The 15,095-nt window shown below is 39.8% G+C and overlaps 1 protein-coding gene across 4 annotated transcripts in view; it reads right to left on the reverse strand.

The window, feature by feature from the left end:
* LOC134212362 (sodium/potassium/calcium exchanger Nckx30C) overlaps positions 1 to 15,095 on the reverse strand; it is a 252,361-nt gene that overhangs the window by 65,420 nt on the left and 171,846 nt on the right. For all 4 annotated transcript variants that reach the window (XM_062690140.1, XM_062690139.1, XM_062690138.1 and 1 more), the window contains one exon: positions 6,736 to 6,943. In XM_062690140.1, the coding sequence (XP_062546124.1) occupies positions 6,736 to 6,943 (208 nt within the window). The remainder of the gene's footprint in view (positions 1 to 6,735; positions 6,944 to 15,095) is intronic.

Below are 15,095 nucleotides of genomic sequence, written 5' to 3' on the forward strand. Positions count from 1 at the left end.
GAAAAATGCTTTATGCTGCCGGCATTCCGAAAGTGGCGGCGTAGAAGACCAACGATCTGCCACCAAGAACGTTATTATCGCTACGAGTGAAAATAATCTTGGTGATCTTCGCACCCAGAGAAAGCAATAGATCACAGATAACGCCTGGAAAAAGATAGAGGGAAGAAAAGCGTGATTCAAAAAACCGGAGGAGCCAGTGTCTTAGCTCGTAAACTGTATTCGGCTCTGAATAAGAACACACAAACTACACTCTAACTATCATCTACTCAGTAACAGAGTAAATGGGATGTTGCTCTGGTAGCCTCTTACTATGGAGTATCTCGGCTTGGCAAATGCTGGGTAATGTATATCGATGGTATTTCGTTTACCAGAAGGTATAACAAAGACCCTATTTCGCGGACCTTACCCTAGCAGCACACATGTTATACATAAGTAACTACAAGTTATATTTGACCGATTTCAGTCACAATTAAATTGCTGCAACCATTTTTGTCTGACTTGTGCTGCTCGGGTTAGCTTCTTATCCAGGAACTCCTACTAAAAACTCCTCGTGATGCCAGCAGAGGTACGCGGAATCTGTAATTACTCCCGGTGGGAACTATGGTCGTATACTGTCATGGTAGGGGAGGTTTTCTACTCTCCGCTACAGTGCAATTCCGCTCGGGTGTCTGTTCTCCATGTTAGGAGCGGCGCACAACAGCGTCTGTTTCCCATGTTAAAGCGGCCGACCATCATGCGAGAGCCAGTGAGGGACTCTACGCAAAATTGCCCCTGGTAAAATAGCCTACCGAAGTTTCTACCGTTAGGGATTTTATAGGAGGTTCACAAGATGTAGATTGTCATAGGGCAGCGGTTCCCAACCTTTTTCTTGAGAGGTACCCCTTCGAACTTTTGCATAATCGTAACTTTTAAGATATATGAAAAATGGATCTGAAAACTAACGGAATTATGGCCCTCCATAAACTTTTCTGAAATCTTCATTTAGTTTGAAACTTCCCAATTCAAATTAAGTTCATACAACGAGCATCTTACAGATCTTTCTTTTTGACTATTGCAGGCTTCCGAAACTTCTTGAAACTAGGATTCCGCGCCTCTTCCAAGAGAACCTTTCGAGCCTCTTGAAGAAAGGCTTCCGAGTCTCTTAAAAGGCGGGTTTCGAGCCACTTGAAAGGAGGCTTTCGAGCATCTTGAAAGGACGCTTCTGAGCTGCTTGGAAGTATGCTTCAAAGCCTCTTGGAAATAGAATTCCAAGCCCCTTGAAGAACCTCTTCAAGGGTAGTAGGCTTTCGAACCTCTTAAAAGGCGACTTTCAAGCCTCTTGATATTAAGCTTTCGGTCCTCTTAAAAGGGGGCTTCCGAGCCTCTTGAAAGGAGACTTCCGAGCCTCTTGAAAGGAAGCTTCCGAGCCTCTTGAAAGAAGGCTTCCGAGCCTCTTGAAAGGAGGCTTCCGAGCCTCTTGAAAGGAGGCTTCCGAGCCTCTTGAAAGGAGGCTTCCGAGCCTCTTGAAAGAAGGCTTCCGGGCCTCTTAAAAGGAGGCTTCCGAGCCTCTTGAAAGGAGTGTTCGGAGCCTCTAGAAAGGAGGCTTCCGAGCCTCTTGAAGAAATACTTCTGAGCCTATTGAAAGGAGGCTTCAGGCCTCTTGAAAGGAGGCATTCAAGCCTCTTGAAGGAGGCTTCCGAGCTTCTTGAAAGGAAGCTTCCGAGCCTCTTGAAAGGAGGCTTCCGAGCCTCTTGAAAGGAGGTTTCCGAGCCTCTTGAAAGGAGGCTTCCTAGCCTCTTGAAAGGAGGCTTCCGAGCCTCTTGAACGGAGGCTTCCGAGCCTCTTGAACGGAGGCTTCCGAGCCTCTTGAAAGGAGGCTTCCGAGCCTCTTGAAAGGAGGCTTCCGAGTCTTTTAAAAGGAGGCTTCCAAGCTTCTTGAAAGACCTTACTAGCCATTTTATGGAAGGCTTCCGAGCCATTTCATGGAAGGCTTCCAAGCCTCTTGAAGAAAAAAATCCGAGCCTGCTAAAGGGAGGCTTCAAGTCTTTTGAAAGGAGGCTTCCGAGAAACTTGAAATGAGCCTTCCGAGCCTTTATAAAAGAGTCTTCCGAGCCTTTTAAAAGAAGGCTCTTGAAAGGAGGCTTCGGAGTATTTTGAATGGACGCTTCTGAGCCTCTTGAAAAAAGAATTCCGAGTCTTCTGGATGAAAGATGCGTCCAAACCTCTTGAAAGAGGCCTTCGTGTCACCTAAAATTAGACTTCTGAGTATATTGAAAGGACGCTTCTGAGGCTTTCGAGAGAACGAGACTTTTAATCGGAAAAAGATATTGAGCATATTTACTTATCAAAAGTTGCATTTTTTGAGCTCTTAAAGTCACCCGAAGACGACTTTTTCGAGAAATTTGAAATAAAAAAGTTGATCAAAAATACATTTTTTTGCGGAACACCCTATTTCAATTAGGTAAAATTGCTCTAAATCAGCCAAAAGCTACAGAAAAAGCTTTTTTTAGCAAAATTGATTGGAATAAGCTGCGCTACAACTTTGTAGAACATAACATGTCAATATTCCGAAAAATAAAAAAATATTTTCTATTTTTTTATATGATGGGCCACCTTATTTTTTGGTAGCTCCATAATGATGGCCTTACTACTTCTAACAAGCCTCTTGAAAGGAGGCTTCCGAGCCTCTTGAAAGGAGGCTTCCGAGCCTCTTGAAAAGAGGCTTCCGAGCCTCTTGAAAGGAGGCTTCCGAGACTCTTGAAAGGAGGTTTCCGATCCTCTTGAAAGAAGGCTTCCGAGCCTCTTGAAAGGAGGCTTTCGAGCCTCTTGAAAGTAGGCTTCCGAGCCTCTTGAAAGGAGGCTTCCGAGCCTCTTGAAAGGAGGCTTCCGAGCCTCTTGAAAGGAGGCTTCCAAGCCTCTTGAAAGGAGGCTTCCGAGGAACTTGAAAGGAGGCTGCCGAGCCACCTGAAAGAAGGCAAACGCGCCTCCTGAAAGGAGGCTTCCAGGCCTCTTGAAAGGAGGCTTCTGAGCCTCTTGAAAGGAGGCTCTGAGCCTCTTGAAGGAGGCTTCTGAGCCTCTTTGAGGAGGCTTCCGGAGCCTCTTGAAAGGAGGCTTCGCGCCTCTTGAAAGGAGGCTTCCAGGCCTCTTGAAGGAGGCTTCCAGGCCTCTTGAAAGGAGGCTTCCTGAGCCTCTTGAAAGAAGGCTTCCGAGCCTCTTGAAGGAGGCTTCCAAGCCTCTTGAAAGGAGGCTTCCGAGCCTCTTGAAAGGAGGCTTCCGAGCCTCTTGAAAGGAGGCTTCCAGGCCTCTTGAAAGGAGGCTTCCGAGCCTCTTGAAAGGAGGCTTCCGAGTCTCTTGAAAGGAGGCTTCCGGGCCTCTTGAAAGGAGGCTTCCAGGCCTCTTGAAAGGAGGCTTCCAGGCCTCTTGAAAGGAGGCTTCCAGGCCTCTTGAAAGGAGGCTTCCAGGCCTCTTGAAAGGAGGCTTCCGAGCCTCTTGAAAGGAGGCTTCCGAGCCTCTTGAAAGGAGGCTTCCGAGCCTCTTGAAAGGAGGCTTCCAAGCCTCTTGTAAGGAGGCTTCCAAGCCTCTTGTAAGGAGGCTTCCAAGCCTCTTGTAAGGAGGCTTCCGAGCTTCTTGAAAGACCTTACGAGCCATTTCATGGAAGGCTTCCGAGTCATTTCATGGAAGGCTTCCAAGCCACTTGAAAGGAGGCTTCCGAATTCCAAGCATCTTGATGGGAGGATTTCGAGCTCTTGAAAGGAGGCTTCCAAGCTTCTGGAAATCGGCTTTTGAGCCTCCTGAAAGGAAGCTTCGGAGTATCTTGAATAAACACTTTTTAGCCTTTCGAGCCTCATGAATGGCGGCTTTTTAGCCACTTAAAAGGAGACATAGGAGTATCTTGAATGGATGCTTCACAGCCTCTTGAAGAAAAAAATCCGAGCCTGCTAAAGGGAGGCTTCAAGTCTTTTGAAAGGAGGCTTCCGAACCACTCGAAAGGAGGCTTCCGAGAATCTTGAAATGAGCCTTCCGAGCCTTTATAAAAGAGTCTTCCGAGCCTTTTAAAAGAAGGCTTTCAAGCCTGTTGAAAGGAGGCTTTCAAGTCTCTTGAAAGGAGGCTTCGGAGTATTTTGAATGGACGCTTCTGAGCCTCTTGAAAAAAGAATTCCGAGTCTTCTGGATGAAAGGATGCGTCCAAACCTCTTGAAAGAGGCCTTCGAGTCACTTAAAATTAAACTTCTGAGTATATTGAAAGGACGCTTCTGAGGCTTTCGAGAGAACGAGAAAAACGATTATAACTTTTAATCGGAAAAAGATATTGAGCATATTTACGTATCAAAAGTTGCATTTTTTGAGCTCTTAAAGTCACCCGAAGACGACTTTTTCGAGAAATTTGAAATAAAAAAGTTGATCAAAAATACATTTTTTTTGCGGAACACCCTATTTTAATTTGGTTAAATTGCTCTAAATCAGCCAAAAGCTACAGAAAAAGCGTTTTTTTAGATGATGGGCCACCCTATTTTTTGGTAGCTCCATAATGATGGCCTTACTACTTCTAACAATTTTGTAGAACAACAGTTTTTTTTTCTAAAAAATATGGTTTCGGAGTAAAATGCATCTTTCCGCGTAAAACTGTATCCTGCACCATAGTGCAATGAGACCTAGATGATAAGATCTTTTATGTTAGCTATAGGCACCCCTAAGCTCAGGACCTTTGATCAAGTGAGTCATCGTAGCCTGAATTCAGAAGAAGATTGATGCGCCTCTCCAGAGGTAGCTGGCCGGATTCCGTACCAGAGGGTCCTCCGTTGACCATATTGTCACACTTCGATTCATTTTGAAGCAGATCAAGGAATTATAAGACTTTCTTTATTGGCTTCTCGTTTGACTGTCTTGATCATGAAAATATGTTAGATGCTCTAAGACGCAAGGGACTGTTGAACAGATTCGCCATTCCACAACTGATCTAAAGAAAATCAAACCAAATTAAATTCAATTGGGGTCCAGTTTGTTTTTTAATTCTCCTTGGGACTAATTTCTATCCATAATACCATGATATTAAGAATAAAGATGAATCTTGAATGGAAAGTCTCTATCAAAATCGATTAAGTATGATGATCGGATGTTTCTAAAGAATAGGTTAACAAAGCAAAGCCAATATTACCTTTTTACTTTTAAAATTGCTTGCAAAACATGCATATTTCTGATATAGATTTAAATAAGCTTTAAACATGATTTTTGTTTTTTTTTATTCAGTTATCTATTGTAATGCCTAGTTTCGAAAATAATGATTTTTTTTATATTCAGCTTTCCACGTTTGAAAGTTTAAATATAATTCTACGATTACAGCACTTCTTGACACTTCTGAAGGTCGAATTCTTATCTTCAGGTTATTACGATTGTTTGTTTGACCCTTTCTCCTAAATTTGTATTTCAAACAGGGACATTTATACTAACTATAATTGAAATGTTTAATGGTTTCCAGTGTTTAATTAAATTTATATTGTTTTTGCAATGAAAGATGTGAGTGAAGTATGACCGTTCAGAATTAAATGCTCGGAGGACGGGTCCCATTAGGAATACCAAACAAAGGTGAAAAATGATTTCCAAATTTATTTTAAAGTTACTTGCACAATTACTGCTATTTGAACGATTCGTGGGATTAGTTAAGGGCTATATAGTTCTGGTAGGTCCGTCTTGAACTAGTCAGTTGTTATAGAAACTGGAACGGTAACGCAAGTTTTAAAATTGGTGTCTATTGTCGCTACCGCTAATGATTCTTGGCGGAATATTTTGAATGTGTATGAGCATTTGTAAAGCATTTTTCACAAAACAAACTCGTTGAATCACAAAAAAAAACAGAGTATGTATCTCAAAGAGGTATGTAGCAAAACCATTATCTTTTTTGTTCTTTAATAGGGTATGATTAATCATCTGACCTTCAGAATTACCAAAAAACTACAGTGATCGATGAATTTTTTAACATGCTTGCTTAAGTTCCTATTACTATAAAGGTTGAAAGCTGTATACTGTGATCTGTCCAAATTCTGCGCATTTTAGCGATAAAGATATTCACATTTAATTACACTCAGGTTAGGTTAAAATTGAAATTAAGTGTGATAGCTTTTCGAATTTTATGTTATCGGCGGTTTCGTGCAATTCTGACACAACTCTAAATGTTTCATTTCTGACAAAGACCCAGGTCGTTATTCACAATAGATTAAAAGTTAATTTGTTAAGAAAATTATTTTAAGCTTCTTAGAGGAATGTCTTCACAGACGAGTTTGTACCATCCCATTGAAATCCACCACTTGATTGTACCTTGACAGATACGTATTTCGACCTCAACAGTAAGGTCGTCTTCAGTGTCTCTTACTTGACTCGATGAGTAAGTCGAGTCCGTGGAAAGACGTTTCTTTTTTTTAGTCAAACTTTCAAAAAGCCATTTCTGAACATTTGTAGATATCGAGTTGTGTCTATATTGCATGAAATCGTCGTTATATTCTGACCCTCCGAAAAGTACGCAGAAGATGGTATGATCATGTTGTGATAAAGATTAAGGGTTTCGCTTTCGCCATTTTCACCTCTTTCCAATTTTTGCTCATCGCCGTATGTGTAACAAACAAACATCGAACATCGCAAGTTTTATCTTTTTTTTAGGAAATTTTGAGCTTGGTTACTTTTTTGCTCTTATTTTTCATTAGGCTAAACGGAAAATATGCTGACAGCAGCGCACATAAAAGCCACAACGGATCGGCAACTTACCATCGTGCAGCGGATCTATCGTGTGGATCATCAACTGCAGCAGACCGTGTCGAAATTTGGCCCCGGTTGCGGTAGGGTTCTGATGGATCGGTACGCTTCCACTACTCGAACCGGGCGGCCCCGATCGGCTCTCGGAGGCCGCCCTGGACGTCACCGAGCCACCCGGTTGCGTCGCCATCGACGTTTCCGACGAGTTGGCTGCATTGCCCTGCAAGAGACATTTCCGAGAAAGTACAAGCAATTAGGCGTAATTAGTATGCGACGTCATAATCACACGTTCAATTTTGTCAATCAGTTTCCAATTGTTATTGTCAAATGCGAGTAAGCGTTGAAGCGATTGCTAAAAATAACAAATATAAAACGGACAACTTTAAACGATTGAATTAATATCGTAACAGACGAACTGGAAGTCTAAATAAAAAGTGTGTATATGTGTACACGAACATTAATAGATATGACCCTTGTGGATTTTTAATTAGTATTCATGAGTGCTTGATGAGGTTATTGAATGAGATATATGTACAAAACAATATGATTGAAGTGGAAATTGGTTTAATTCTACAACCCTGTTCATTTCCGTGTCAAGTAATTGGTTATAGAGACTATTTAATTGTGCGTATTTCATATGGCGAAGCCTGTCTGTTTGAAACTACGATACTCCGTTAAGTTTTTAATGTTCCAGGAAAGCAACTTTTAGTCGACATATTTATTTTTGTTGAAAATCAATGTTGTGTCTAGCAAAATATTTATTATTCTTAAATATTCAACTATTTTACAGCAATAGTAAAATTATGTACAATAACATCAAGCCTTTTGGTCTCATCGTTTATTTCTTCGTATTTGCCTGGCGGTCACTAATAGTGTGCATTTGTTCCTGTTTTTGTTCGACACGGAGATATTTTGCGACACCCGTTTTTTTTTAATTCAACATTTGTTAATTTCTAAATTTTATTTTAATTTTATTTGTATTCGCGTTGGTCTAAGTGTGTAACGCAAACTTAAAGCCGTCTAAAGAAAAGAGTTACGTGCCATCTGTGATTAAGTGCACATGGACAATGACATATGCACTCTAACAGCACACTTTTCACATACCAGTTACCAAAAACTTAATTAAATCAAGTCATATAACCAACAGCTACATCAATGACTAAATCAAGATATACAAGTCAGTTTAAACTGCGCTGCTCGGACATATGAAAACGGTTTTGGATAATGATCCGAAAGTAAGGCTGCAGCAAAAAAAATGGATAGATAAACCACGTGTACGATGATTTGTAAATTTTCTGTGGCTGGCGACAAGCGAAATGGATCGATTTCCTACGTACTGCTGAGATCATTTCCTTTCGGAGAAAATCTGTGTCAACTATAAGTAAGAGCATTCCAGCGCATCAATTGAAAATGGTATTAATATTTCATACCATGAATTATGAATACAATTGGTTATCAACTACAGAGTGATTGCTAATGACAATGGAACTGCCATAGAATTACGCTCTAAATTGAATTTAATGTTCCGTAACTAATTAGCACCTCGTTCCGCCCTGACCGGGTTGTGCTTAGTCGTACGAGTGTCATTATTATCGAGCTTCCCTTGAGAATCGTAATGTGATATGTGCTATCAATGGCTAAAAAGTATGCTGCTCGATGATGTCCAGTTTAAAGAACTGTAATGAACTTGAATGGGTGTTCGTTCGTGTGGTAGATTATCGGGATTGCACTGTGGGGGTGAACGTGCTAACACTCGTACTGTACTCAACCAAAAACATGTTAACCGTCAGCTTTGCAGCACAATTCATCATAGAACCCCACTTCGATACAAACAACCAAGCGAAAGGGATTTATGTCGTTGAAGAAAATTGCCATAAATTAAAGGCTCCCCGTGGAATTAGCAGTGACAAATTGCTTTTCCCTCCAACTGATTGTGGTGGCGCGCCAAACGTGCTGCAATGATTGCGTTTCTAGACAAGTTTCGAATTTTGAAACAATAATCAACAAACTCGTTAAAGATCTCGCCTATTAAAATAATATGAAATAATTAATTCAAATTATCTTTTGCTTTCTCGTTCATGTAAGTTGCATTGACATTTGTTTGTTACCATTATACATGTAGCATGGAAATACCGGCAAAAATAATGTCTGCTTATTAGCGAAAAAAGTTAATTTATGTATTATTACGAAAACTTTCGTAAGCCGTATTCATGTTAAAGTGCTTGAGAAGGAGTCTGTTTCTTTTTCAAAACAGTTATTGATCCTGGAGCAAGAATGTAATTGAACTTCAGTACCAATGCAATGCAAGGTAAAACTAAATAATATATTGACTGAGAACAAGCATTTTCTGGAAGGTTAGGGTAAAGTGTACTCTGCACACGCGTGATCCCAGGGAACACTTGTCCTCTCTCATTCATTATTTATTTGGCTGAATTGACAATTTGATCCCACAATAGACAGTTCAAGCGAGGTCACATCTCTCCATTCATCCTCGGTTGCGCCCCACGCCCGCCAAATTGTTTTGTATAGTCGGTCCTACCACCTAACTCGCTGCACTTCTTGTCCTTCTTGTACCTGCCGGGATAGTAACAAACATCATCTTTGCCGAGTTGCTGTCCGGCATTCTTGCAACATGCCCTGTCCATCATACCCTTCCAGCTGTAGCTACCTTATGGATACTGGGTTTGCCGTAGAGTAGGACGAGCTCGTGGTTCATCCATCGCCGCCATACACCGTTCTCTTGCACACTGCCAAAGATGGTCGTAAGCACGCGTCTCTCGAATACCCCGTCAATCACTCCGCACTAATTATTAGCTTCAATTTTAAAATATATCCTTTACTAGACAAAGCAGCCGGATCAGGTTCGAGTTGTTTTTTTTTCTATCTAACTGTCAATCGTTTTGTTGATTGCAGCGTCGCATTCTAGATCGATATCAGTTCGAGTTCGATGGCTTTGTTCAAAACACATCCGAACGATTGTATTTTGATATTTTATTCTTTTTTCCCAGCATTTTTTTTTTCCATATTTTCGTATATATAAACACAGCTGATCCGAATACGAATCAATCAGTGAGGAATTCTTGAAAGTCGGTTCATCCGTTCGTGAGTTATAATGCCGCAAAGAAATTGATCAGGTAAAGTGATCAAGTAAATCTATCGCGCCAACAAGCATGATTTAAGTCTCATGTCTGTCTGACCACTGGTCTTAAGAGTGCTTTGTACATGACTCGTATTTCACTATTAACATCATTATTAGCCGTCAGCCTCAAACTCATTTACTATTGCTAACGAATGATGGTATATCATTTTGTAGGCGGCATTTAGGATGGTGATCGCTCGAATGTTCTCACACTCTTCCAGTAGCTATTCTGTTTCTAAGATTTCCATTTAAGTATTCCTTGAAGTGCTGCTTCCACCTATCAAGCACCACACGATTGTTCGTCAAAATGCTTCCATCCTTGTGTAATGTAGCGTACACACACTCAAACACGTTGAACTAACATAGACTCCGCCCCCAAGAAAATGCTTCGGTTGCTGCTTTGTTTGATCGTGTGTGAAGTTGTTCGAATAACCATTTGACAGTTGGCGTTGGAAAAAATCAAAGCGGTTTGATTTTGGTTTGACCTATCGGGGGCGGAGTCAAAGTACGGCGAACATATTTTAAGCGTTTGTAGTGAAGTCGCACAAACCCTCATATATGTTTTGATGGTTGGTATTAAAGTTGGCGCGTCGGTCGTTCGTGTGTGATATTGTTGGCCGAATAAATTGAGTGTTCGTGTCGTGGTTTATAGAACAAGGTCGATGCTTGACTAAACGAGGGGTGGAGTCAATGTTCGTCAAACTGCTTGACCGTGTGTACGCTGCATAACGTACACACGCTCAAACACATTGGACCAACAATGACTCCACCCCCCAAGAAAATACTTTGGTTGCTGCTTTATTTGGCCGTGTGTGAAATTGAAAGGTTCGCCGAACATGTAGTGAAGTTGCACAAATCCTATATATTGTTGGTTGGTTTTTATGGGTGTTGTTGAAGTTGGCGCTTCGGTCGTTCGTGTTTGATATTGTTGGTCGAATAAATTGAGTGTTCGTTTCGTTGTTGGTAGAACTTGGTGGATGTTTGAATAAACGAGAGGTGGAGTCAATGTTGGTCAAACTGCTTGACCTTGTGTACGCTGCATTAACCCAGCACATCTAGGTTCGCGACACGCAACCTTTACGGAATGCGTTGAGCTTCTATAGAACTTGCGTGTTTCTTGAGAACGTTAGTATTCTTTAATTTCCCGGTTAACCTGACTTTTCACAGCTTTTAAAATACCACCTGAATTTTCTTTGATTTTTTGAGAATTTTTTCATGGGGTTAACTCATAGTTTCATCAACGCTGAAGGTCGTAATCAACTAAAACCCACCCGTGTAAAAAAAGAACCGGGTGTACAATATAAAGGCCCCATTTGATTTGGAACGACAAACACAGTCGAAAACTGAACGAATGCAGCCAACTTGCTTGCAGTCAAGCTCACCACAAAACAAAAGTGTTCCTGCGAATGGAGATTACCGTCGTAGTGCAAGACATATCGTCTGTGCGGGCTTTGCGACGTCTAGGAGTGCCGGTCGTCAAATTATAAGTAGCAAAAAATGGTGCAATTCTTAGAGTAAAAACCCAACTTAATTCACCGAGTGGTGACAAGACACCAACCTTATTTGGCGCTTATATAGTTCGACTCCATTTTCTTAATAACTTAACGCAATGGTCGATCGTTATCAAATTCAATAGTGATCAACAAGGCTTTGTCCCCTGTCGAATACTTGTTGAGAGAAAATCGGTTAAGAATTACTTTATGAAAAAGTGGCTAATGTTTTTCGGGTTTCGTGTGAACACACACACACACACACATACACACGGACAGACAGACATTTGTTCAGTTCGACGAGCTGAGTCGATTGGTATATAACATCATGGGTCTCCGAGACTTCTATAAAAAGCTAGATTTTGGAGTGAAATGATAGCCTTTCGGTACAACTTTGTTGTACGAGAAAGGCAATTCAAGGGAGCTGATGCACTGGTGACCTCCAATAACGATACCAGCAGAGAAATTCGGAGATGCATCATGGCAGGAAATCGTACCCGACTAGAAGGTCTATCAAAATTATATCAACGTATCTTGTTGTGTTATGCTAAATTTCTAGAACAAACTTTGTTAGAAACTGGTGTAGAATGTTGTTCAAATATCTAAATTTGTATAAAAAATACACTACTTAAAACAAAAAGCTTTTAAATTATGTTACAATTTTATCACAAAAATGACATATTCTGTTAGAAATTTATAACAGAATCAGATACGAAATATATTGTTTACTGTGCCGTAAGAATTTTTTACAGGTCGTAATAGGTCTGACCAACGAAGGTTCGTTCAATAATGACGTCACAGGTTTTAGGGGGAGGGAGTCCAAGATTTTGTGACAGTACATATATTAGATATACATACATTAAAGCGTGACAGGACAGATGGGTGAGGGGGTCTTGAAATCTCATAAAGTAATGGACGTCATATTTGAATCGCCCCCAATCATAATTTTTTGTTTTTGTCTGAACAAAATTACTTTTCAAGAACATGAAACTAAGCACTTTACAAATTAGGTAATCTTTTCAAATTATATCAGCGTATGATGATCTATATGCGTGTTTGGCGACCAACGTGCAGCCATGGACCAATTGGAGACGGCTGCTATGGACCAGTCTAAGACTGAAAGTTTTTCTCCAACACTAGCTCCCACGTCCACTAGATGAAACAAAATTTTTGATTGCTTAGTTTAGATCCGGATAAGTAATAACAAAAAATAAAGATTTAGTTTGCAATATCTTTGTGATAGGAGTTCAGAAAATGAAAATCAAAAATTGCCCGATTTCATCATCCTGATTATTTTATTCCTCAAAATTTACTGGAATATGACTGTGCATTAAATATGTATCTTGTATGGCAAACACAATGGATGGATACACCATACAGTTAACCCCATTATTATATCGACAGATATCGTTTCCTAATTATCTTATAAATATTGACCATAGCACCGTACTATTACTTTCAATGTCTTCCGGTCGACCTTCCATCGGTGATTCCGATCTCGTTCTTTATGAAGCCAAGCGAAAAAAAAAGTCAACTACGGTTCGCTCCTGAGCTAGTCACCTCATGATTATTTGAGTGTCCTGTTTAATTACTACAAGCCATCGTCTGACATACAGCAATTTCAGTGTTCGATCGCTATCCTGTTATATTTAAACTCACTTCGTTGTTATGTAATTATCGGAACCAAACCTCGACGCTGCTAGAAACGCCACTCATTTTTTTCTATTTATTTGTTTATTATTTAAGTTCATAGAACAATAGTGATAAGCATTCGAACTTTTCAAATGAAATAATAATCTGGAGAAGCTTTTCAGCAATCTGCTGGCAATTGTGATTGATGTACAACCACCAATACAGATACTAACATTTTCATGCTGTTGAACGAAAGCTTTTTATCGCGTAGCAAGCTTTACACTACGTCCTCGGTCAATTCATTCATGTATCTATCAAGAACGAATCCGTTCATATCAGTGTATAGCTCTTATCACCAAGGACTGAGCACGATTCTCTTTCGCGTATCAATGCTCTCAGGTGGAGAGGCGCGCCTGCGCCGCTCGCAAAAAGCTTTTCCATGTGTCTTCTTCTCGCCGTTTGTGCTGGTTTTTATCATCAGCTGCTTTCTGGGGCCAAAAAATCAGAATAGGATTGCTCTTCCAAGCTCTAATGCGTTTGGTTGTTTACATATCATCGTTATCGAGCCGTTCCAATGTTGTGGGCCAGTGTTTTCGGAGTCGTTCCACCGCTTATGATCGCCAAACGATGGATGTGTTAGGGTTGGTCATAGTGCTGTTATGGGTGTGGAGTTGTGTGTGCAGTGTGTACAACAATACAGCGTGCATCCTCGATCCGTACGCATTGTATTCTAATTTCATACGATAGTGCCACAGGCTATAGCTAGTTGTACATATTTATAATTTTAGTCAACGTGAGCTGAAGCGGAACATTATTCGTAAAAAAAATTTACCTTTGTTTCTCTTCTTTCTTCTTACTTTCGATGTTTCTTTTTTATTTATGTTATCACAAATATATTGAGTAAGATATCTTCCAAATTTCATGATTTTTTTTTATATTCTATTTAAAAAATGTTTGTAATATGTGAAGCAGGAAGAAAATGTTAGACTTTATACACAACTAGGCAACCCTTCCCGATCTTGCTAAAGTTGTTTTTTCGACCTGTCAATCATTTAGTTGATTGCAGCGTAGTATTTTAGCATTTGTTCGACTTCCCCAGTGATATTTTCTATCTTTTCATATTTATAAATACAGCTGATCCCAAGATGATTCGATTGGTGAAAAAAATATTGCAAATCGGTCCACTCGTTCGAGAGTTATATTGCCTCAGAGAAAATGTAAACTCATTTTTTTATATAAAAGATTTCACACTGCATAGCATTTATATTAGAAGAAATTTCTCTACGTACTTTCCGTATTTCAAAGCAACTTTTTACTAAAAGAGACGAAATTTGATCTCCAAGGGGTTGTATTTGATCAATATGGAAACGCATGGTATTTCAAGCAGCTCAATGAAAGATTAATACCGTGGACCCCCGATAATTTGAATTGTACTTCATTCATGTTAACGGGGTTCATTTTTAATTTGATCTTTTGGTTACTCTATGAGCAGCAGAAGAACTGATTTCTGGCTGCTCTCTTTGCAGATTCGATTTGTTTCTGCTTTCCGTTTCACGATGTTCCATTAGTTTTTTTTTAACTAGTTTTATTTGCTAATTATATAATACATGCATTCATCTCTTAGACTAGGTGTTCCGTGTTTTCTTAAAACTATCATCCATATTTGCTATGTTACTTTTTAGTTATTATTAATACATTTCAATTGCCTCTGGCAGTTAGGATTTTTCCTCTGGCTTAATTGAACCATGTAGGAATTACAATGTTTTTAACTTAAACTAAACCTAACCTAATTTATACTAAGGGTACAAGGAGCTAATCGTTGCAATAGAAGATTGCAACGATTTTTGTCTAAAATTGGAAATTATTTTGTTAGACATTTGTTGCAATGTCTCAATATTAGAAATTCTATGAAGTTCATTGGTACTATACCACGGAGGCAACTTCAGAATCATTTTCAAAATGTTATTTTGAATCCTCTGAAGTGCCTTCTTTCTGGTATTGCAGCAACTAGTCCATATTGGCACAGCATACAACATGGCAGGTCTAAAAATTTGTTTGTAAATCAAAAGTTTGTTCTTAAGACAAAGTTTTGACTTTCTGTTTATAAGTGG

The sequence above is a fragment of the Armigeres subalbatus genome, chromosome 2 (genome assembly GCF_024139115.2).
Source record: "Armigeres subalbatus isolate Guangzhou_Male chromosome 2, GZ_Asu_2, whole genome shotgun sequence".
NCBI lineage: Eukaryota > Metazoa > Arthropoda > Insecta > Diptera > Culicidae > Armigeres > Armigeres subalbatus.